Source organism: Lethenteron reissneri, chromosome 5 (genome assembly GCF_015708825.2).
Source record: "Lethenteron reissneri isolate LAM-NWPU_2019-01 chromosome 5, ASM1570882v1, whole genome shotgun sequence".
Taxonomy (NCBI): Eukaryota; Metazoa; Chordata; class Hyperoartia; order Petromyzontiformes; family Petromyzontidae; genus Lethenteron; species Lethenteron reissneri.
Window position 1 is genome coordinate 4339881 of NC_083783.1, and position 26795 is coordinate 4366675.

The following is a 26795-nucleotide window of genomic DNA, read 5'->3' on the forward strand; positions in this document are numbered from 1 at the left end:
CACGATCAGCACCACTCCCACCAGCAGCATCCTACTCATGACCCCGTGCCCCCTGCCCATGTCTGCCCTACAACTCTTACACCACCACCATGATCATCATCATCACCACCATCACCACCATCACCAACACGATCACCACCACTCCCACCAGCAGCATCCTACTCATGACCCCGTGCCTCCTGTCCATGTCTGCCCTACAACTCTTACACCCCCACCACCACTATGACCACCATCACCACCACCACCACCAGGAGCACCACCGCTAGAACGTCGTCTGGAACGAGCCGGGCACCCCGTTGGGCTCGACGTCATCCAGCAACCTGCGGGTCTCCTGCCCGTCCTTGCCCTGGGCGCCCTCCCAGGCGAGAAAGCCGCGGCGCTGTCGCCTCTGGCGGGACTCGACCCCGAGGCGGCACGCGCGCCACGCGCCCAGCCCCAGCAGGGAGGCGAGCAGGGCGCCCAGCAGCAGGGCGCCCACCACCCACGGCCACAGCTCCTGCAGCTGCGCCTGGAAGCGCGTGAACCAGGAGCCCTCGCCGCCTGCGGTGGGGCAAGTGTGGGGGGTAGGGGGGGGGCAAGTGGGTGGGGTAGGGGGGGCAAGTGTGGGGGGTAGGGGGTGGCAAGTGTGAGGGTGGGGTGGGGCACGTGTGGGAGGCAAGTGGGTTGGGTAGGGGGGCAAGTGGGGATGGGGCAAATGTGGGGGGTAGGGGGGGCAAGTGGGGGGGGGCAAGTGGGGGGGGCAAGTGGGGATGGGGCAAGTGTGGGGGGGGGTAGGGGCACGTGTGGGGGGGGGTGGGGGGGGCAAGTGGGGGTGGGGTGGGGCAAGTGTGGGGGGGGGGGGTTGGGGCAAAAATGGGGGGGTGGGGTGGGGGGATGGGGTAAGTGTGGGGGGGGGGGTAGGGGCACGTGTTGCGGGGGTGGGGGGGGCAAGTGGGGGTGGGGTGGGGCAAGTGTGGGGGGGGGGGTTGGGGCAAAAATGGGGGGGTGGGGTGGGGGGATGGGGCAAGTGTGGGGGGGGGGTAGGGGCACGTGTGGGGGGGGTGGGGGGGGAAAGTGGGGGTGGGATGGGGCAAGTGTGGGGGGGGGTTGGGGCAAAATGGGGGGGGTGGGGGGATGGGGCAAGTGTGGGGGGGGGGGTAGGGGCACGTGTGGGGGGGGGGGGGTGGGGCAAGTGGGGGTGGGGTGGGGCAAGTGTGGGGGGGGGGGGGCGGGGAAGAGGATGATGAAGGTGTGAGTTGTTGTTGTTTACGAGAAGAGATTGTGCACCACCGCCACCACTACCACCACGTGCTCGTCTTACCACGTGGGTTATCGCTCGCTGCGGACAAGTCACGCTGACTCTTTCACGTCACGAGGGTTACTGCGGCTGCTGCTGCTGATAAATTTTGGTTGTTACTGCCACGTGGTTTCAACCACTTCATGACGAGTCGTGTTTTTTGCACATCATTGTTATTCCGCGTGGGAGGAGGAATCCCACGCCTTGCGCGAGGGGACAACAACAACAACGACAACAACAACGACAACAACAACGACAACAACAACAACGACAACAACGACAACAACAACGACAACAACAACAACAACAACAGCGACAACAACGACCACAACTACAACAACAACGACGACGACAACAACAACGACAACAACAACAACGCTCCATCCCCGCACGGAGATTCGTCCACACACTTCGCTGCGCCGCCTTCTCGTGGCGGGCCAGGTGGCTACGGCGCCTCCTCGACTCCCACGGGTAGAAGAAGCGAGTTCCACAACATTCGTTGCGGTGGTCCACCAACCCCTGCTGCTCGTGACCCAGCAGTGCTGTGGGGTCACAGGCAATCACGTGCAGCGTAGCCACCACCACGGCCAGGCCAGGCGTGTGCAGGTGGTGTCATTAATGCACAGTAGGTGATTTAAAATAGATTACGTGGGGAGCGGTGGTGCAGTGGTTAGCGCACGCTGCGCTTCGAACCCGGCGACTCCCGTTCACGACCGCCACCAGTGACGATTACCTGAACCGGTAATGGGCCTCCCCAAGGTCGACTCAGCCTCAAATGAGTGCGGCGTGTAAACATCGCCACGAGGTAGAGGCGCGGCACGTGGTGCTGGCTCACCCGCCCCCTCGTGTGCCGTGCCGGCTTCGCTCGCAGCACTTGCCCGAAACAGTCTGCCGAAGCTATACGGGGGAACTTTGTCTTTGTACTACATCGCCGCGAGGGAGCTCGCTAACAGAACACGAGGATGCTCACTAACAGAACACGATCACGCTCACTAACAGAACACGATGACGCTCACTAACAGAACACGAGGACGCTCACTAACAGAACACGATGACGCTCGCTAATAGAACACGATGACACTCACTAACAGAACACAATGACGCTCACTAACAGAACACGAGGACGCTCACTAACAGAACACGATGACGCTCACTAACAGAACACGATGACGCTCACTAACAGAACACGAGGACGCTCACTAACAGAACACGATGACGCTCACTAACAGAACACGATGACGCTCACTAACAGAACACGATGACGCTCACTAACAGAACACGGTGACGCTCACTAACAGAACACGAAGACGCTCACTAACAGAACACGATGACGCTCACTAACAGAACACGAGGACGCTCACTAACAGAACACGATGGCGCTCGCTAACAGAACACGATGACGCTCACTAACAGAACACGAGGACGCTCACTAACAGAACACGATGGCGCTCGCTAACAGAACACGAGGACGCTCACTAACAGAACACGATGGCGCTCGCTAACAGAACACGAAGACGCTCACTAACAGAACACGATGACGCTCACTAACAGAACACGAGGACGCTCACTAACAGAACACGAGGACGCTCACTAACAGAACACGATGACGCTCACTAACAGAACACGATGACGCTCACTAACAGAACACGAAGACGCTCACTAACAGAACACGATGACACTCACTAACAGAACACGATGACGCTCACTAACAGAACACGAGGACGCTCGCTAACAGAACACGAGGACGCTCACTAACAGAACACGAGGACGCTCACTAACAGAACACGATGACGCTCACTAACAGAACACTATGACGCTCACTAATAGAACACGAGGACACTCACTAACAGAACACGAGGATGCTCACTAACAGAATACGAGGACACTCACTAACAGAACACGATGACGCTCACTAACAGAACACGAGGACGCTCACTAACAGAACACGATGACGCTCACTAACAGAACACGAGGACACTCACTAACAGAACACGAGGACGCTCACTAACACAACACGATGACGCTCACTAACAGAACACGATGACGCTCACTAACAGAACACGATGACGCTCACTAACAGAACACGATGACGCTCACTAACAGAACACGATGACGCTCACTAACAGAACACGATGACGCTCACTAACAGAACACGGGGATGCTCACTAACAGAACACGATGACGCTCACTAACAGAACACAATGACGCTCACTAACAGAACACGATGAGGCTCACTAACAGAACACGATGACGCTCACTAACAGAACACGATGACGCTCACTAACAGAACACGAGGACGCTCACTAACAGAACACGATGACGCTCACTAACAGAACACTATGACGCTCACTAACAGAACACGAGGACGCTCACTAACAGAACACGATGACGCTCACTAACAGAACACGATGACGCTCACTAACAGAACACGAGGACGCTCACTAACAGAACACGATGACGCTCACTAACAGAACACGAGGACGCTCACTAACAGAACACGAGGACGCTCACTAACAGAACACAATGACGCTCACTAACAGAACACGATGACGCCCAGTAACAGAACACGATGACGCTCACTAACAGAACACGATGACACTCACTAACAGAAAACGATGACGCTCACTAACAGAACAAGATGACGCTCGCTAACAGAACACGAGGACGCTCACTAACGGAACACGATGACGCTCACTAACAGAACACGATGACGCTCACTAACAGAACACGATGATGCTCACTAACAGAACACAATGACGCTCACTAACAGAACACGATGACGCTCACTAACAGAACACGATGACGCTCACTAACAGAACACGATGACGCTCACTAACAGAACACGAGGACACTCGCTAACAGAACACGATGACGCTCACTAAAAGAACACGAGGACACTCACTAACAGAACACGATGACGCTCACTAACAGAACACGAGGACACTCACTAACAGAACACGAGGACACTCACTAACAGAACACAATGACGCTTGACTAACAGAACACGATGATGCTCACTAACAGAACATGATGACGCTCAGTGACAGAACACGATGACGCTCACTAACAGAACACGATGACACTCACTAACAGAACACGATGACGCTCACTAACAGAACACGATGACACTCACTAACAGAACATGATGACACTCACTAACAGAACACGAGGACACTCACTAACAGAACACGATGACGCTCACTAACAGAACACGAGGACACTCACTAACAGAACACGAGGACACTCACTAACAGAACACAATGACGCTTGACTAACAGAACACGATGATGCTCACTAACAGAACATGATGACGCTCAGTGACAGAACACGATGACGCTCACTAACAGAACACGATGACACTCACTAACAGAACACGATGACGCTCACTAACAGAACACGATGACACTCACTAACAGAACATGATGACACTCACTAACAGAACACGAGGACACTCACTAACAGAACACGATGACGCTCACTAACAGAACACGAGGACACTCACTAACAGAACACGAGGACACTCACTAACAGAACACGAGGACACTCACTAACAGAACACAATGACGCTTGACTAACAGAACACGATGATGCTCACTAACAGAACACGAGGACACTCACTAACAGAACACGAGGACGCTCACTAACAGAACACGAGGACACTCACTAACAGAACACGATGACGCTCACAAACAGAACACGATGACGCTCACTAACAGAACACGATGACGCTTACTAACAGAACACGATGACGCTCACTAACAGAACACGATGACGCTCACTAACAGAACACGATGACGCTCACTAACAGAACACGATGACGCTCACTAACAGAACACGATGATGCTCACTAACAGAACACGATGATGCTCACTAACAGAACACGAGGACGCTCACTAACAGAACACGATGACGCTCACTAACAGAACACGAGGACGCTCACTAACAGAACACGATGACGCTCACTAACAGAACACGATGATGCTCACTAACAGAACACGATGACGCTCACTAACAGAACACGATGATGCTCACTAACAGAACACGATGACGCTCACTAACAGAACACGATGATGCTCACTAACAGAACACGATGACGCTCACTAACAGAACACGAGGACGAACAACTCACTAACAGAACACGAGGACGCTCACTAACAGAACACGAGGACACTCACTAACAGAACACGAGGACGCTCACTACAGAACACGAGGACACTCACTAACAGAACACGAGGACGCTCACTAACAGAACACGAGGACGCTCACTAACAGAACACGATGACGCTCACAAACAGAACACGATGACGCTCGCTAACAGAACACGATGACGCTCACTAACAGAACACGATGACGCTTACTAACAGAACACGATGACGCTCACTAACAGAACACGATGACGCTCACTAACAGAACACGATGACGCTCACTAACAGAACACGAGGACGCTCACTAACAGAACACGATGATGCTCACTAACAGAACACGATGATGCTCACTAACAGAACACGATGATGCTCGCTAACAGAACACGATGACACTCACTAACAGACACGATGATGCTCACTAACAGAACACGATGATGCTCACTAACAGAACACGATGATGCTCACTAACAGAACACGAGGACGCTCACTAACAGAACACGATGACGCTCACTAACAGAACACGATGATGCTCACTAACAGAACACGATGACGCTCACTAACAGAACACGATGATGCTCACTAACAGAACACGATGACGCTCACTAACAGAACACGATGATGCTCACTAACAGAACACGATGACGCTCACTAACAGAACACGATGATGCTCACTAACAGAACACGATGACGCTCACTAACAGAACACGAGGACACTCACTAACAGAACACGAGGACGCTCACTAACAGAACACGAGGACACTCACTAACAGAACACGAGGACGCTCACTAACAGAACACGAGGACACTCACTAACAGAACACGAGGACGCTCACTAACAGAACACGAGGACGCTCACTAACAGAACACGATGACGCTCACAAACAGAACACGATGACGCTCGCTAACAGAACACGATGACGCTCACTAACAGAACACGATGACGCTTACTAACAGAACACGATGACGCTCACTAACAGAACACGATGACGCTCACTAACAGAACACGATGACGCTCACTAACAGAACACGAGGACGCTCACTAACAGAACACGATGATGCTCACTAACAGAACACGATGATGCTCACTAACAGAACACGATGATGCTCGCTAACAGAACAGGATGACGCTCACTAACAGAACACGATGACGCTCGCTAACAGAACACGATGACGCTCACTAACAGAACACGATGACGCTCACTAACAGAACACGATGACGCTCACTAACAAAACACGATGATGCTCACTAACAGAACACGAAGACGCTCACTAACAGAACACGATGATGCTCACTAACAGAACACGATGATGCTCACTAACAGAACACGATGATGCTCGCTAACAGAACAGGATGACGCTCACTAACAGAACACGATGACGCTCGCTAACAGAACACGATGACGCTCACTAACAGAACACGATGACGCTCACTAACAGAACACGATGACGCTCACTAACAAAACACGATGATGCTCACTAACAGAACACGAAGACGCTCACTAACAGAACACGATGACGCTCACTAACAGAACACGAGGACGCTCACTAACAGAACACGATGGCGCTCGCTAACAGAACACGATGACGCTCACTAACAGAACACGAGGACGCTCACTAACAGAACACGATGGCGCTCGCTAACAGAACACGAGGACGCTCACTAACAGAACACAATGGCGCTCGCTAACAGAACACGAAGACGCTCACTAACAGAACACGATGACGCTCACTAACAGAACACGAGGACGCTCACTAACAGAACACGAGGACGCTCACTAACAGAACACGATGACGCTCACTAACAGAACACGATGACGCTCACTAACAGAACACGAAGACGCTCACTAACAGAACACGATGACACTCACTAACAGAACACGATGACGCTCACTAACAGAACACGAGGACGCTCGCTAACAGAACACGAGGACGCTCACTAACAGAACACGAGGACGCTCACTAACAGAACACGATGACGCTCACTAACAGAACACTATGACGCTCACTAATAGAACACGAGGACACTCACTAACAGAACACGAGGATGCTCACTAACAAGACACGAGGACACTCACTAACAGAACACGATGACGCTCACTAACAGAACACGAGGACGCTCACTAACAGAACACGATGACGCTCACTAACAGAACACGAGGACACTCACTAACAGAACACGAGGACGCTCACTAACACAACACGATGACGCTCACTAACAGAACACGATGACGCTCACTAACAGAACACGATGACGCTCACTAACAGAACACGATGACGCTCACTAACAGAACACGATGACGCTCACTAACAGAACACGATGACGCTCACTAACAGAACACGGGGATGCTCACTAACAGAACACGATGACGCTCACTAACAGAACACAATGACGCTCACTAACAGAACACGATGAGGCTCACTAACAGAACACGATGACGCTCACTAACAGAACACGATGACGCTCACTAACAGAACACGAGGACGCTCACTAACAGAACACGATGACGCTCACTAACAGAACCACTATGACGCTCACTAACAGAACACGATGGACGCTCACTAACAGAACACGATGACGCTCACTAACAGAACACGATGGACGCTCACTAACAGGAACACGAGGAGCCACCAGAACACGATGACGCTCACTAACAGAACACGAGGACGCTCACTAACAGAACACGAGGACGCTCACTAACAGAACACAATGACGCTCACTAACAGAACACGATGACGCCCAGTAACAGAACACGATGACGCTCACTAACAGAACACGATGACACTCACTAACAGAAAACGATGACGCTCACTAACAGAACAAGATGACGCTCGCTAACAGAACACGAGGACGCTCACTAACGGAACACGATGACGCTCACTAACAGAACACGATGACGCTCACTAACAGAACACGATGATGCTCACTAACAGAACACAATGACGCTCACTAACAGAACACGATGACGCTCACTAACAGAACACGATGACGCTCACTAACAGAACACGATGACGCTCACTAACAGAACACGAGGACACTCGCTAACAGAACACGATGACGCTCACTAACAGAACACGAGGACACTCACTAACAGAACACGATGACGCTCACTAACAGAACACGAGGACACTCACTAACAGAACACGAGGACACTCACTAACAGAACACGAGGACACTCACTAACAGAACACAATGACGCTTGACTAACAGAACACGATGATGCTCACTAACAGAACATGATGACGCTCAGTGACAGAACACGATGACGCTCACTAACAGAACACGATGACACTCACTAACAGAACACGATGACGCTCACTAACAGAACACGATGACACTCACTAACAGAACATGATGACACTCACTAACAGAACACGAGGACACTCACTAACAGAACACGATGACGCTCACTAACAGAACACGAGGACACTCACTAACAGAACACGAGGACACTCACTAACAGAACACGAGGACACTCACTAACAGAACACAATGACGCTTGACTAACAGAACACGATGATGCTCACTAACAGAACACGAGGACACTCACTAACAGAACACGAGGACGCTCACTAACAGAACACGAGGACACTCACTAACAGAACACGATGACGCTCACAAACAGAACACGATGACGCTCACTAACAGAACACGATGACGCTTACTAACAGAACACGATGACGCTCACTAACAGAACACGATGACGCTCACTAACAGAACACGATGACGCTCACTAACAGAACACGATGACGCTCACTAACAGAACACGATGATGCTCACTAACAGAACACGATGATGCTCACTAACAGAACATGAGGACGCTCACTAACAGAACACGATGACGCTCACTAACAGAACACGATGATGCTCACTAACAGAACACGATGACGCTCACTAACAGAACACGATGATGCTCACTAACAGAACACGATGACGCTCACTAACAGAACACGATGATGCTCACTAACAGAACACGATGACGCTCACTAACAGAACACGATGATGCTCACTAACAGAACACGATGACGCTCACTAACAGAACACGAGGACACTCACTAACAGAACACGAGGACGCTCACTAACAGAACACGAGGACACTCACTAACAGAACACGAGGACGCTCACTAACAGAACACGAGGACACTCACTAACAGAACACGAGGACGCTCACTAACAGAACACGAGGACGCTCACTAACAGAACACGATGACGCTCACAAACAGAACACGATGACGCTCGCTAACAGAACACGATGACGCTCACTAACAGAACACGATGACGCTTACTAACAGAACACGATGACGCTCACTAACAGAACACGATGACGCTCACTAACAGAACACGATGACGCTCACTAACAGAACACGAGGACGCTCACTAACAGAACACGATGATGCTCACTAACAGAACACGATGATGCTCACTAACAGAACACGATGATGCTCGCTAACAGAACAGGATGACGCTCACTAACAGAACACGATGACGCTCGCTAACAGAACACGATGACGCTCACTAACAGAACACGATGACGCTCACTAACAGAACACGATGACGCTCACTAACAAAACACGATGATGCTCACTAACAGAACACGATGACGCTCACTAACAGAACACGATGACGCTCACTAACAGAACACGACGCTCACTAACAAAACACGATGACGCTCACTAACAAAACACGATGATGCTCACTAATAGAACACGATGATGCTCACTAACAGAACACGATGACGCTCACTAACAGAACACGACGCTCACTAACAGAACACGATGATGCTCACTAACAGAACACGATGACGCTCACTAACAGACCACGATGACGCTCACTAACAGAACACGATGACACTCACTAACAGAACACGAGGACGCTCACTAACAGAACACGATGACGCTCACTAATAGAACACGATGACGCTCACTAACAGAACACGATGACGCTCACTAACAGAACACGATGATGCTCACTAACAGAACACGATGACGCTCACTAACAGAACACGAGGACGCTCGCTAACAGAACACGAAGACGCTCACTAACAGAACACAATGACGCTCACTAACACAACACGATGACGCTCACTAACAGAACACGATGATGCTCACTAACAGAACACGAGGACGCTCACTAACAGAACATGATGACGCTCACTAACAGAACACGAAGACGCTCGCTAACAGAAAACGATGACACTCACTAACAGAACACGAAGACGCTCACTAACAGAACACGATGACGCTCACTAACAGAACACGAGGACACTCACTAACAGAACACGAAGACGCTCACTAACAGAACACGATGACGCTCACTAACAGAACACGATGACGCTCACTAACAGAACACGAGGACGCTCACTAACAGAACACGATGATGCTCGCTAACAGAACACGATGACGCTCACTAACAAAACACGAGGACGCTCACTAACAGAACACGATGATGCTCACTAACAGAACACGATGATGCTCACTAACAGAACACGATGACGCTCACTAACAGAACACGAGGACGCTCACTAACAGAACACGATGACGCTCACTAACAGAACACGATGATGCTCACTAACAGAACACGATGATGCTCACTAACAGAACACGATGATGCTCACTAACAGAACACGAGGACGCTCACTAACAGAACACGATGACGCTCACTAACAGAACACGATGACGCTCACTAACAGAACACGAGGACGCTCACTAACAGAACACGATGATGCTCACTAACAGAACACGATGATGCTCACTAACAGAACACGATGATGCTCGCTAACAGAACAAGATGACGCTCACTAACAGAACACGATGACGCTCGCTAACAGAACACGATGACGCTCACTAACAGAACACGATGACGCTCACTAACACAACACGATGACGCTCACTAACAAAACACGATGATGCTCACTAACAGAACACGATGACGCTCACTAACAGAACACGATGACGCTCACTAACAGAACACGACGCTCACTAACAAAACACGATGACGCTCACTAACAAAACACGATGATGCTCACTAATAGAACACGATGATGCTCACTAACAGAACACGATGACGCTCACTAACAGAACACGACGCTCACTAACAGAACACGATGATGCTCACTAACAGAACACGATGACGCTTACTAACAGACCACGATGACGCTCACTAACAGAACACGATGACACTCATTAACAGAACACGAGGACGCTCACTAACAGAACACGATGACGCTCACTAATAGAACACGATGACGCTCACTAACAGAACATGAAGACGCTCACTAACAGAACACGATGACGCTCGCTAACGGGACACGATGATGCTCACTAACAGAACACGATGACGCTCACTAACAGAACACGAGGACGCTCGCTAACAGAACACAAAGACTCTCACTAACAGAACACGAGGACGCTCACTAACAGAACACGAAGATGCTCACTAACAGAACACGATGACGCTCACTAACAGAACACGATGACGCTCACTAACAGAACACGATGACGCTCACTAACAGAACACGAGGACGCTCACTAACAGAACATGAAGACGCTCGCTAACAGAAAACGATGACGCTCACTAACAGAACACGAAGACGCTCACTAACAGAACACGATGACGCTCACTAACAGAACACGAGGACGCTCACTAACAGAACACGAAGACGCTCACTAACAGAACACGATGACGCTCACTAACAGAACACGATGATGCTCACTAACAGAACACGAGGACGCTCACTAACAGAACACGATGACGCTCGCTAACAGAACACGAAGACGCTCGCTAACGGAACACGAGGACGCTCGCTAACAGAACACGAGGACGCTCACTAACAGAACACGAGGACGCTCACTAACAGAACAGGATGACGCTCACTAACAGAACACGATGACGCTCACTAACAGAACACGATGACGCTCACTAACGGAACACGATGACGCTCACTAACAGAACAGGATGACGCTCGCTAACAGAACACGATGACGCTCACTAACAGAACACGAGGACGCTCGCTAACGGAACACGAAGATGCTCACTAACAGAACACGATGACGCTCAATAACAGAACAGGATGACGCTCGCTAACAGAACACGATGACGCTCACTAACAGAACACGAAGACGCTCACTAACAGAACACGATGACGCTCAATAACAGAACAGGATGACGCTCACTAACAGAACACGAAGACGCTCACTAACAGAACACGATGACGCTCACTAACAAAACACGATGACGCTCACTAACAGAACACGAGGATGCTCACTAACAGAACACGATGACGCTCACTAACAGAACACGAAGACGCTCACTAACAGAACACGATGACGCTCACTAACAGAACAGGATGACACTCACTAACAGAACACGATGACGCTCACTAACAGAACACGATGACGCTCACTAACAGAACACGATGACGCCTACTAACAGAACACGAGGATGCTCACTAACAGAACACGATGACGCTCACTAACAGAACACGAAGACGCTCACTAACAGAACACGATGACGCTCACTAACAGAACAGGATGACACTCACTAACAGAACACGATGACGCTCACTAACAGAACACGATGACGCTCACTAACAGAACACGATGACGCTCACTAACAGAACACGATGACGCTCGCTAACAGAACACGATGACGATCACTAACAGAACACGATGACGTTCACTAACAGAACACGATGATGCTTACTAACAGAATACGATGACGCTCACTAACAGAACACGATGACGCTCACTAACAGAACACGATGATGCTCACTAACAGAACACGATGACGCTCACTAACAGAACACGATGACGCTCACTAACAGAATACGATGACGCTCACTAACATAACACGATGACGCTCGCTAACAGAACACGATGATGCTCACTAACAGAACACGAGGACGCTCACTAACAGAACACGAAGACGCTCACTAACAGAACACGATAACGCTCACTAACAGAACACGAAGACGCTCACTAACAGAACACGAGGACACTCGCTAACAGAACACGAAGACGCTCGCTAACAGAACACGAAGACGCTCACTAACGGAACACGATGACGCTCACTAACGGAACACGAAGACGCTCGCTAACAGAACACGAGGGCACTCGCTAACGCATGGGTAGGGCGTGCACCGCCGCTCACGCGGCGCGTACCTGGCTGCAAGTACTCGTACTCGTATCCCAGCTCCCTCGAGGGCACGAAGGCGGCCGCGTTGGTGACAAGCGGCAGGAAGGGCACCATGAAGTCCCCGCCGTTCTGGCCGATGGGTGAGCCGCGCGCCGGGTAGGCGGAGGCGTTCGCGCCATGAGCCCGCAGCCACCGCTCGTACAAACTGCGCGCGGGGTGAGAGATGATATCACATTGCCCCATGATGACATCACATTGCCCCATGATGACATCACATTGCCCCATGATGATGTCACATTGCCCCATGATGACATCACATTGCCCCATGATGACATCACATTACCCCATGATGACATGACATTGCCCCATGATGACATCACATTGCCCCATGATGACATCACTTTGCCCCATGATGACATCACATTGCCCCGTGATGACATCACATTGCCCCGTGATGACATCACATTGCCCCATGATGACATCGCATTGCCCCATGATGACATCGCATTGCCCCGTGATGACATCACATTGCCCCATGATGACATCACATTGCCCCATGATGACATCACATTGCCCCATGATGACATCACATTGCCCCGTGATGACATCACATTGCCCCATGATGACATCACATTGCCCCGTGATGACATCACATTGCCCCGTGATGACATCACATTGCCCCATGATGACATCGCATTGCCCCATGATGACATCGCATTGCCCCGTGATGACATCACATTGCCCCATGATGACATCACATTGCCCCATGATGACATCACATTGCCCCATGATGACATCACATTGCCCCGTGATGACATCACATTGCCCCATGATGACATCACATTGCCCCGTGATGACATCACATTGCCCCATGATGACATCACATTGCCCCGTGATGACATCACATTGCCCCGTGATGACATCACATTGCCCCATGATGACATCGCATTGCCCCATGATGACATCGCATTGCCCCGTGATGACATCACATTGCCCCGTGATGACATCACATTGCCCCGTGATGACATCACATTGCCCCATGATGACATCACATTGCCCCATGATGACATCACATTGCCCCATGATGACATCACATTGCCCCGTGATGACATCACATTGCCCCATGATGACATCACATTGACCCATGATGACATTACATTGCCCCATGATGACATCGCATTGCCCCATGATGACATTACATTGCCCCGTGATGACATCACATTGCCCCGTGATGACATCACATTGCCCCGTAATGACATCACATTGCCCCGTGATGACATCACATTGCCCCGTGATGATCTCACATTGCCCCATGATGACATCGCATTGCCCCGTGATGACATCACATTGCCCCATGATGACATCACATTGCCCCGTGATGACATCACATTGCCCCGTGATGACATCACATTGCCCCATGATGACATCACATTGCCCCATGATGACATCACATTGCCCCGTGATGACATCACATTGCCCCGTGATGACATCACATTGCCCCATGATGACATCACATTGCCCCATGATGACATCACATTGCCCCGTGATGACATCACATTGCCCCATGATGACATCACATTGCCCCGTGATGACATCGCATTGCCCCGTGATGACATCGCATTGCCCCGTGATGACATCACATTGCCCCATGATGACATCACATTGCCCCATGATGACATCACATTGCCCCGTGATGACATCACATTGCCCCATGATGACATCACATTGACCCATGATGACATTACATTGCCCCGTGATGACATCACATTGCCCCATGATGACATCACATTGACCCATGATGACATCACATTGACCCATGATGACATCACATTGCCCCATGATGACATCACATTGACCCATGATGACATTACATTGCCCCGTGATGACATCACATTGACCCATGATGACATCACATTGCCCCATGATGACATCACATTGCCCCATGATGACATCACATTGACCCATGATGACATTACATTGCCCCGTGATGACATCACATTGCCCCATGATGACATCACATTGCCCCATGATGACATCACATTGCCCCGTGATGACATCACATTGCCCCGTGATGACATCACATTGCCCCATGATGACATCACATTGCCCCATGATGACATCACATTGCCCCATGATGACATCACATTGACCCATGATGACATTACATTGCCCCGTGATGACATCACATTGCCCCATGATGACATCACATTGCCCCATGATGACATCACATTGCCCCATGATGACATCACATTGCCCCATGATGACATCACATTGCCCCGTGATGACATCACATTGCCCCGTGATGACATCACATTGCCCCATGATGACATCACATTGCCCCATGATGACATCACATTGCCCCATGATGACATCACATTGCCCCATGATGACATCACATTGCCCCGTGATGACATCACATTGCCCCGTGATGACATCACATTGCCCCATGATGACATCACATTGCCCCATGATGACATCGCATTGCCCCATGATGACATCACATTGCCCCATGATGACATCACATTGCCCCGTGATGACATCACATTGCCCCGTGATGACATCACATTGCCCCATGATGACATCACATTGACCCATGATGACATCACATTGCCCCATGATGACATCACATTGCCCCGTGATGACATCACATTGCCCCATGATGACATCACATTGCCCCGTGATGACATCACATTGCCCCGTGATGATCTCACATTGCCCCATGATGACATCACATTGCCCCATGATGACATCACATTGCCCCATGATGACATCACATTGCCCCATGATGACATCACATTGCCCCGTGATGACATCACATTGCCCCGTGATGACATCACATTGCCCCATGATGACATCACATTGCCCCGTGATGACATTACATTGCCCCGTGATGACATCACATTGCCCCATGATGACATCACATTGCCCCATGATGACATCACATTGCCCCATGATGACATCACATTGCCCCATGATGACATCACATTGCCCCGTGATGACATCACATTGCCCCGTGATGACATCACATTGCCCCGTGATGACATCACATTGCCCCGTGATGACATTACATTGCCCGTGATGACATCACATTGCCCCATGATGACATCACATTGCCCCGTGATGACATTACATTGCCCCGTGATGACATCACATTGCCCCATGATGACATCACATTGCCCCGTGATGACATCACATTGCCCCATGATGACATCACATTGCCCCGTGATGACATCACATTGCCCCGTGATGACATCACATTGCCCCGTGATGACATCACATTGCCCCATGATGACATCGCATTGCCCCGTGATGACATCACATTGCCCCGTGATGATCTCACATTGCCCCATGATGACATTACATTGCCCCATGATGACATCACCACCTCGCCCCAGCTCCCGTCCGTCCCGTCCTTCACCTGTCCACGAAGGTGTGGTGCATCGTGAAGATGGGGTCGTTGGCGGAGCCCTGCACCGAGGACATGGAGCCGTTCATGAAGATGTGCAGCGAGTTGTGCATGCTGCGGCGCGAGGGGGTCACCATGCCGGTCAGCGGGTCAGCGAAGCCTGGGGGGAAGGGGGGCGGGGTCGCGCGGGTGCCGGACATTGTCAACGAGAGAGAGTGTATGTGTGTGTGTGCGCGTATGTGTGTGCGTGTGTGTGTGTGCGTCAGCCAGGAAAACATCATGGCACAAAGTGGGGATAACCCTGCTGAGGGTGCGGTGCCTCAAATATTGGAAGAGGTCACCCCTTATGAGTGGCTGGCTGAGGTGCCAGATGTTGAGGAAGTACTGAGGGCGATCCGGAGTCTGAGACCAGGGAAGGCACCGGGCAGAGATGATCTCCCAAGCGAAATGCTGAGGGAGGGTGGCGTTTGTGCACAGACTGCCCTATATGACATCATAGCAACAGTCTGGACCACTGGACGGGTTCCGCAGGACTGGAAGGATGCCCTGGTGGTCCCCCTCTTTAAGAAGGGGGACCGCACAGACTGTAACAACTACAGGGGCATCTCACTCCTCAGTGTGCCGGGTAAGGTCCTGGCAAGGATTATTCAGCATCGCCTTGCTCGGCACGCTGAGGAGAGGCTTGCGGAGCCCCAATGCACAGATGCCATATTTTCTGTCCGTCTGCTACAGCAGAGGTGTAGGGAATTCCAAAAAGACCTACATCTCTGCTTTATTGACCTGGTCAAAGCCTATGATGCCATCAGTAGGACTGGGCTCTGGGTTGTTCTTCGTGCTTTCGGAGTCCCTGACCCTCTGCTCACGATCATTAAGGACCTTCATGATGGTGAGCGGGCCCGGGTAAAACTACGTGGCCGGGAGTCGGAGCCTTTCCCTGTACACCTTGGGGTGCGACAGGGATGTCCTCTGGCTCCCACATTATTTAACATCTATTTTGACCGCGTAGTTCGTGAAGCCTTCAATAGCTGTACCGGGGGAATTTCCATTTGGTACAGATATAATGGGAGGCTGATCGACGCCCGGGTGCGATCAAGGGATGGGTCCCTATTGGTCAACCACGTTATGTATGCCGATGATTTGGTAATAGCTGCTCATTCAGAAGAGGAGTTGGAGACGCTGCTGCTGAGACTGGAGCGTGCCACTAAGAGGTGGGGCCTTACCATCAGCCCCACCAAAACTAAGCACCTGCCTGGGTATTTTGTACCATCGGACACTCCACCCCCACAACTCCCAATTGGTGATGGGGCAGTTGTGGAGAGAGTGGAGAGTTTCCCATACCTGGGCAGTGTGCTTATGACCGGCTCCAGTTTATCAGCAGAGGTCTCACTCCGAATCAGTCGAGCGGCAATATCTTTTCATCGGTTGCGTAACGCTGTGTGGAAGCTACCTGGTCTGTCGCTCCGCACGAAGCTTCAGGTCTTCTCGGCCGCGGTCATTCTCTCCCTTCTCTACGCTTGCGGAACGTGGACCCCCCTAGTGGAGCATCTTCGCCGGTTGGAAACATTTAGGCTGGCCTGCCTACGATCCATCCTGGGTTTAACCAGGCTGGATTGTGTGAGGAGCTCACAAGTCCTTGAAAGATCTGGGCAAAGTCCCATCAGTGAGCTCCTCCGGCGGGCAAGGCTGCGTTGGCTGGGTCATGTAGCCCGCATGCCCAGCCACCGCATGCCTAAACAGCTTTTGTTCGGCCGGATCGAGGGGGCTAAACGGGCGCGGCACGGGCTAGAGAAGAGATGGAGTGATGTGGTACAGGAGGACGTGGAGCTGAGTGGACTTGCCGATGACTGGTACCAGCGGTGTCAAGATCGGCCTCAGTGGAGGAGGCTCGTGAAGGACGCTACTGGGCAGTTGGAGGCAGTCGCCCTCCAACAACAACGGAGGGCGGAGGAGCGACGCTCACAACAACGAGCGGAGCGCCGGGTGGCTAAAGCACAGCAAATTGGCACAGTAGGGGGCACAGGTGGCGCATCAGCCAGTCATCTCGGTCATCTCGGTCAGTCGACCCGTGGCACCTGGGTCTGCCCCGTGACCTCCTGCCAGCGGGCGTTCGACACTTCACGTGGCCTGAAGGTGCACATGGCCTGGCACAAGCGTCGTGGTGACGTCACCGCCACTTAGTGGCGAATGGCGGTTGTTGTTGTTGTTGTTGGTGTAGCGGTTAGCGCGCTGCGCTATGAACCAGGCGACCCGGGTTCGATTCCCGCTCACGGCCAACACCAGGGACGATTATCTGAACCGGTACTGGGCATCCCCTAGGTCGACTCAGCCTCAAATGAGTACCTGGTGCGGTGTGTAGTAAACATCATACGGTTGGCTACGCACGGTGCGAAAGAAGTTCAACCTGTACATACAAACATCGCCACTCAGGAGACGAAAGGCGACCGGGTGTGGTACTGGCCACCTCGTGTGCCGTGCCGGCCTTCATAGGTGCTGCTACTCGCTCACAGCACTTGCCCCTACAGTCCGTTAAGGCTACACGCGGGATCTTTGTCTTTGTCGACACAGCGTCCTGTGCTCGTGTGCGCTCCGAAGCTGGCGAACCCCGGGTTCGATTCCCGCTCACTGCCCACCAACACCGGTGACGATCTATCTGAACCGGTCTTGGGCCTCCCCACGGTTGACCATAGCCATGGTGTGGAGTCAACGTCGCCACTGGGGAGACAAAGGCGGCCGGGCGTGGTGCTGGCCACCCACCCCCTCGTGTGCCGTGCCGGCCTTCATAGGTGCTACTCGCTAACAGCACTTGCCCTAACAAGTCTGTTAGATCTAGATTTGAAGCTTTCGTGACTGCAGGAATCCATACTCTTTTTGTTCTTTCGGTAAAGTCACGTAGGTAGAAATAAAATAAATCACGACGTTTCGGGCGCAACACAAGCGTCCATCATTAGGTGGGAAAGCAAGGGTCTGCAGCAGACCATGCAGGTGGGAAAGCATGGTCTGCCTTTTTTCACCTGATGATGAACGCTGTATCTATTGATACAGTAAATCTGCCTGTGACGGTCCCACCTGATGACGGATACTTGTGTTGCCTCCGAAACGTCGTGATTTATTATTTTATTTTTATTAATTTTACTTTTCACCTACGTGACTTTACCGAAAAAAACCCCAAGAGTATGAATCCTTGCAGTCACGAAAGCTTCAAATCTCGAACCAAAAAGTACGTCCGTTAAAGTCTCCCACGAGGAGTGGCAGCCGGCCGGGCGGGCTGCGAATCGTCGCCAGAGGTCGCAAACGGATTTTGTTTTCTTACCCGTACCCGGCCGCACCAGGATCGCAAATGGGTACCAGTACGGGTACGGGTACCCGTTCCCTACCCGTACCCTACCCAAAATGAGTGACAAACGGTTACTCAACAGTGACTCACGGCCTACCCGTACCCGTACCCGGCCGCACCAGGGTTGCAAATGGGTACCCGTACCCGTACCCGGCTGGGTACGGGTACCCGTTCCCTACCCGTACCCTACCCGAAATGAGTGACAAACGGTTACTCACCAGTGACTCACGGCCTACCCGTACCCGTACCCGGCCGCACCAGGGTCGCAAACGGCTACCCGTACCCGGCCGGGTACTAGTAGCCGGGGTATCAGGTAGGGTACGGGTACCGGGTACCCGATTGCGACCTCTGATCGTCGCCGTGGGCGCAGCAAAAAGAAGCAGCGACCGTGGACAAGCTCGACGCGGACCTTCCAGTGCGTTCCTGAAGCTCCGGTTCGCGTCGCGGTCGAAGGGCGCGGTGTCGAAGTCGACGAGGCCGAGGCACGACTCCACGTGGACGCTCGTGGGCAGCGAGGCGATGCGCGTCGGGTCGTGGCGCCCCGGGTTTCGCAGCACGGGGCCCTCGGGCGAGCCGTCACACAGCACGCCCCGGCGGTTGTAGTCGTCCGGCCGGGTGCAGATCACCTGTAAGGGGGAGTGGGACGTGTGTTGTATGTCTGCTGAGCTTTTTTCGCACCGTACGTGGCCAATGTTGATAATTATGTAATCGGAGGAATGTTTGTAAGTTCGACTTCTTTCGCACCGTACCTGGCCAACCATTGCGAATTAGAGGCATGTATATTGAACTTTTTTCGCACCGTACGTGGCCAATGTTGATCATCAAAGGAATGTATGTACGTTCGACTTTTTTCGCATCGTACCTGGCCAACCATTGCGAATCAGAGGCATGTATATTGAACTTTTTTCGCACCGCACGTGGCCAATGTTGATCATCAAAGGAATGTATGTACGTGCGACTTTTTTCGCATCGTACCTAGCCAACCATTGCGAATCAGAGGCATGTATATTGAACTTTTTTCGCACCGCACGTGGCCAATGTTGATCATCAAAGGAATGTATGTACGTGCGACTTTTTTCGCACCGTACCTAGCCAACCATTGCGAATCAGAGGCATGTATATTGAACTTTTTTCGCACCGTACGTGGCCAATGTTGATAACACTGGTCAGCAAACTTTTTCTGGCATAAGGTATTCCAACGGTTTTAAGGCAATTTTGGGGTGCTGATTCCAAATCTGGCATCAGTTTGTGTCTATCACATCAGGTCTTTGAGATATCAAATATTGCATTTTCAATAAAAACTGCAGAAGAAAAATATTAAATAAATGTGGATATCTACATAAAATTATATTATAAACACACTATCCTAAAAATACAGCACCATATTTTAACACTAAAGCAGTCACCGACTCGCAACAACTTGCAATCGTAAGTGACGGAGTTAATTTCGGGTAAAATCAATTAAAATGGGGTATGCCGATAGCATAAAAATGAGATGTGATAGAGCAAATCTGAGATCAGATTTGGAATCGGCACTCTGAAATTAGTCTAGAACAGCTGCAAAAGTCCAGGCCACAAAAAAAAAAAATTTTGTTGACCAGTGTAATCGGAGGAATGTATGTAAGTTCGACTTTTTTCGCACCGTACCTGGCCAACCATTGCGAATCAGAGGAATGTATATTGAACTTCTTTCGCACCGTACGTAACCAACCGTGCCCATCGGAGGTACGCACATTGAACTTATTTCGCAGCGTACTTGACATTTGGCTGCTAAACATCTCTACATGATAAGCCACTTTGTTGAGCTTTCATTTGGGGCCGATGTCGCTTCTGAAACAAGAGCTACATTGCTCAACAGGCCTTACCTGGTAAAAAACTAACTAAAAATTGTTTTAGTTTAGTTTCGTGTAGTCTAAGGTCAAGGCATAGGCGCAGCTCCTGTAATGGCTCTGCTTCCGTCACTGCTGGTGGGAGAGGCCCCGCTAGAGGGCAGCTCTGGAGGTCCCTGCTCTCTTTTTCTCTGTGTTTCCAGTGTTCAGGGGCCTGCTTAAGACACGGCTCCGGCTGGAGCACGCGTACCGCACACATGTTGGTGATGTGCAGCGCGTCTTCTTCGAACGCCGGGGAGCCGGACAAGCCCCTCTCTGTACCAGCGTGGACGGCACCCTCGTGGTGTTCACCTTCTGAAGCGCTCGCTCGTCACTGTGGCGTGCGCGATGACCACCACAACCACCACCACCACGTGACTTTTCTTTCGTGTTGTGCGCGGTGCTTTTAGCGCCACAGCGCGTGGATTTGTAGCGTTTATTTCCATTTGTTTGCTGGTGACTTTGTGTATTTCATATCGAAATCGCCTCCAGTGTTGTTGCTGCTGGCGGCAATAAAAGTTGGTTAAAAGTCAAAAAGTCTCTCTTTCTCTCTCTCGGATCGGCAACCTTTCAAAGAAGAAGACGAAGACTAAGAATAAGAACACGAGCCACCTCGTGCACACACAACGCAGACGCCAGCCGTTCGGCAAGTCGCGTGGGCCGAGGGGTTAAACCGTGGCCACTTGCCGCCTCGTTCCAAGACACACGCACCGGAGTAGGAGAGCAGATTTAGACTTGAAACTTTCGTGACTGCAGGAATTCACATTCTATGGTTCTTTCGGTAAAATCACGTAGATAGAAAATTAAATAATGAAAAAAATCATAACATAAAAAATATTTCAAAAATGAAAAAATAAAAAACTCATGACGTTTCGATAGCGACACAAGCGACGCTATTGAAACTTCGTAAGTTTGTTTTATGTTTTTATTATTTTTATCATTTTTATTATTTTCATTATTTTTATTTTCTATCTACGTGACTTTAGCGAAATAACCACAGAATGGAAGAGCAGATGACAGCGCACATTCCGACTTAAATAAACAACAAAGAGGTGATGGAATAAACTGCGCCTGTTTAGTTTTTTTCTTCCCTCCTAGTTATTCTTTACCCATGCAGTTAGTTTGACTGTTGTACATTTTCTTGTCACCAAGACATTCCGTAGTTACCCATATCCCCCTGCCATGTTCAGTATATTATTTTTTTGTACTTGAAATTATGTTTAAGATTTTTAAAAATTAATTTTAAAACGGCTGCCCGTAAGGGGGCAGCCAAAGGGCCGTGAGGGGGGCAGCCACATTGTTTCACCCGTGCTGCCTATTCCACCCGTGTCACCCGTGCCACCCGTGCCACCCGTTCCTTTTATTCCACACCTTCCACCCATGCCACCCGTGCCATGGGTGTCACAAGTACGACCAGCACTGTCTATTCCACCCGTGCCATTAATGCCACCCGGCCCAACCGTGCCATGGGTGTCACACGTACCACCAGCACCGTCTATTCCACCCGTGCCATTAATGCCACCCAGCCCACCCGTGCCATGAGTGTCACAAGTACCACCAGCACCATCTATTCCACCCGTGCCATTAATGCCACCCAGCCCACCCGTGCCATGAGTGTCACACGTACCACCAGCACCATCTATTCCACCCGTGCCATTAATGCCACCCAGCCCACCCGTGCCATGAGTGTCACACGTACCACCAGCACCATCTATTCCACTCGTGCCATTAATGCCACCCAGCCCACCCGTGCCATGAGTGTCACACGTACCACCAGCACCGTCTATTCCACCCGTGCCATTAATGCCACCCAGCCCACCCGTGCCATGAGTGTCACACGTACCACCAGCACCATCTATTCCACCCGTGCCATTAATGCCACCCAGCCCACCCGTGCCATGGGTGTCACAAGTACGACCAGCACCGTCTATTCCACCCGTGCCATGAATGCCACCCGGCCCAACCGTGCCGTATTTTATATCCGTGCCACCCGCGGCACCCATGCCACATTGTGCCACCCGTGCCACCCATGGGCACCCGTGCCTTTAATTCCACACCTCCCACCCATTCAACCCGTGCCACCCGTGCCATGTATTTCCCTCCCTCCCCGCGCCGTGCCACGACGCGTTCCTTCGGCTTTTAGTTTTTTAGTTTTTCCCCACGTTGCCGAACCGATCGGCCCACTCGCCTGCCACGCGGAGAAGACGGACGCGGGGCTGAGCCGGCCCGCGACGCTCGGATGCCGACCCCCGAAGAAGTCGTCCGTGCAGACCTCGCAGTCCTGCGCGTCCCTCCAGTCCCAGTAGGGGATCGTGAACTCCTCGTCTCCCGTCAGCTTGCGGATCTCTCTCTCCCACATGAGCAGGAAGACGCGGTGCCACGGCGCGAACCCCGGCCCCTCGTGCGCAAAGTCCACGCCGGGCCACGCCACGGGCCCCACGGGGCCCACGAGGAGCGCGTCACGCGACGCGTAGTAGTGCATCCACACGAACAGGTCGAAGACGCTGACGTCCCTGAACGCCGGCCGCGTCCCGTTGCCCATCTGCTCGAGGGTGGCGGCGGCGATCTGGAACTCGGGGTGGACGCTCACCTTGGCCAGGTTGATGTACGAGAAGAATTTGCGTCGCTCGCCGGCGCTCAGCAGCATCAGGTTGCGTCTCAGGCTCGGCTCACTCGGCCGCTCGGTGCACGCGGGGCCGCGCCAGCCGAAGCTGCACTCGCCGCAGTCGTGGCCCCAGTAGTTGGCCCGGCAGCGACATAACCGCGAGTAGAAGGCCGTGGGCCACAGCTCGCGGTCGTCAACGCCAGCGAAGGGAAAGCCCGGCCCGTGCGGCTCCGTGGACGGCACCACGAGCTCGCAGGAGCCGCGCGCCGTCGCCTCCCCGCACGGAGAGCCGTCGCCGGGCCACGGAGGGCAGCAGATCTTGGCCACCAAGTTCGCCGAGGAGGTGCACGCTCTGGGGAACTGCGCTGAGCATGGCGGCGGCGTGGCCAGCGTGACCAGGCAGACGGCCAACGCGAGGAGGAGATTGTGACGGTGCCGCTGATGGTGGTGATGATGATGATGGTGGTGATGGGCTGGTGAAGGTGACATCTTGCGGATGGGGTCGGTCACGGTGGCTGGAGACGCGCTCGAGGAATCGCGAGGGGTTCCGAAGGGAAACTTCTCACGCGCGCGCTCGCGTATTGCGCTGCCGCCGAGGCTGGCTCGGGCTTGTGTTCAAGCGGAGGATTGTGGGGGTCTTTTTTGTTGTTGCTGTTGAGATCTGGCCGTCACGTGTTACGGGATTACCCCCCCCCCCCTCCTAGACGCAACGTGCCCACTGCCAGGGATGAAGAGATGCGTGTGTGTGTGTATGTGTGGGACCTCCTGCCAGCGGGCGTTCGACACTTCACGTGGCCTCAAGGTGCACATAGCCTGGCACAAGCGTCGTGGTGACGTCACCGCTACTTCGTGGCGGATAGCGGTTAGCACGCTGCGCTATGAACCCGGCGACCTGGGTTCGATTCCCGTTCACGGCCAACACCGGTGATGATTATCTGAACCGGTCCTGGGCCTCAGCCTCAAATGAGTACCTGGTGCGGTGTGTAAACATCGCCACTGGGGAGACAAAGGCGGTCTGGCGTGGTGCTGGCCACCCACCCCCTCGTGTGCCGTGCCGGCCTTCATAGTTACTCGCTCGCTAACAGCACTTGCCCCAACAGTATGTTAAGGCTTTACGGGGGACCTTTGCCTTTGTGTGTTTTTGAGTGCGTTGTGTGTGCTAACGCGCAGTCGAGGAACCTTCATACTTAGCCGTATTTGTGTTCACGTATAATATCGTGGATGAGTACCTGGTGTCAATGTTTGTAAACATGAACAAAACACATCGGCTAGGTACGGTACGAAAGAAGTTCAACGTATATTTCACCCACAGGTGCTACTCGCTAACAGCACTTGGGGCGCCGCTGTGGTGGTGAAGAGACGCCATCTCCCTCGCCTGCTAAGCGGGACGCGTGGGTTCGATCCCGGACCCTGGCGATGCCTGTTGTTGTTTATGTGGCGTCCGCGTGTTCTCTCTCTGTCTCTCTCCCCGTGGTGGTCCCAGCGTGGGTTCCTCTCCGGGTTCCTCCTGCGGTGTTGCAATCCTCCACCTCCTCCTCCCCTCCCCCTCCCCCTCTCCTCCTCCTCCTCCTCATCACCCTCCCCCTCCTCCACCTCTCCCTCCTCCTCTTCTCTGTCCACTTCCACCTCCTCCCCCACCTCTTTCTCCCCCCCTCCTCCCCCCCTCCCCCTCCTCCTCCTCCTCCTCCTCCCATCCTCCTCTCCTCCACCTCCTCCTCCCCCTTCCCCTCCCCCCATCCCCCTCCTCCTCACCCTCCTCCACCTCCTCCCCCTCCCCATCCTCCTCTTTCTCCCCTTCTCCCCCTCCTCCTCCCCCCTCCTCCTCCCCCCTCCCCCTCCACCCCTCCTCCTACTCCCCCCCCCCAATCCTCCCCCCTCTTCCCCCTCCTCAGCTTCCCCTCCCCTCCCTCCCCTTCCTCCTCCCTCTCCTCCCCCTCTTCCCCCTCCTCCCCTCCCACTCCTCCTCCCCCCCCTCCCTCACATTTAGACTCAACTCGCGCCAACATGATTTGGCTGCTGCTAATGAATTC

General features: G+C 52.3%; 1 protein-coding gene across 1 annotated transcript; it reads right to left on the reverse strand.

Moving 5' to 3' along the window:
• TYR (tyrosinase) lies at positions 1-25361 on the reverse strand. Its single transcript, XM_061566639.1, has 5 exons — positions 24349-25361; positions 20702-20918; positions 16971-17118; positions 13579-13757; positions 1-540 (listed from the first exon to the last, which is right to left on the reverse strand). Exons 1-5 carry the CDS (start codon positions 25252-25254, stop codon positions 263-265), a joined length of 1728 nt encoding a protein of 575 aa, XP_061422623.1. The 5' UTR covers positions 25255-25361; the 3' UTR covers positions 1-262.
• Positions 25362-26795: the final 1434 nt, after the last annotated feature.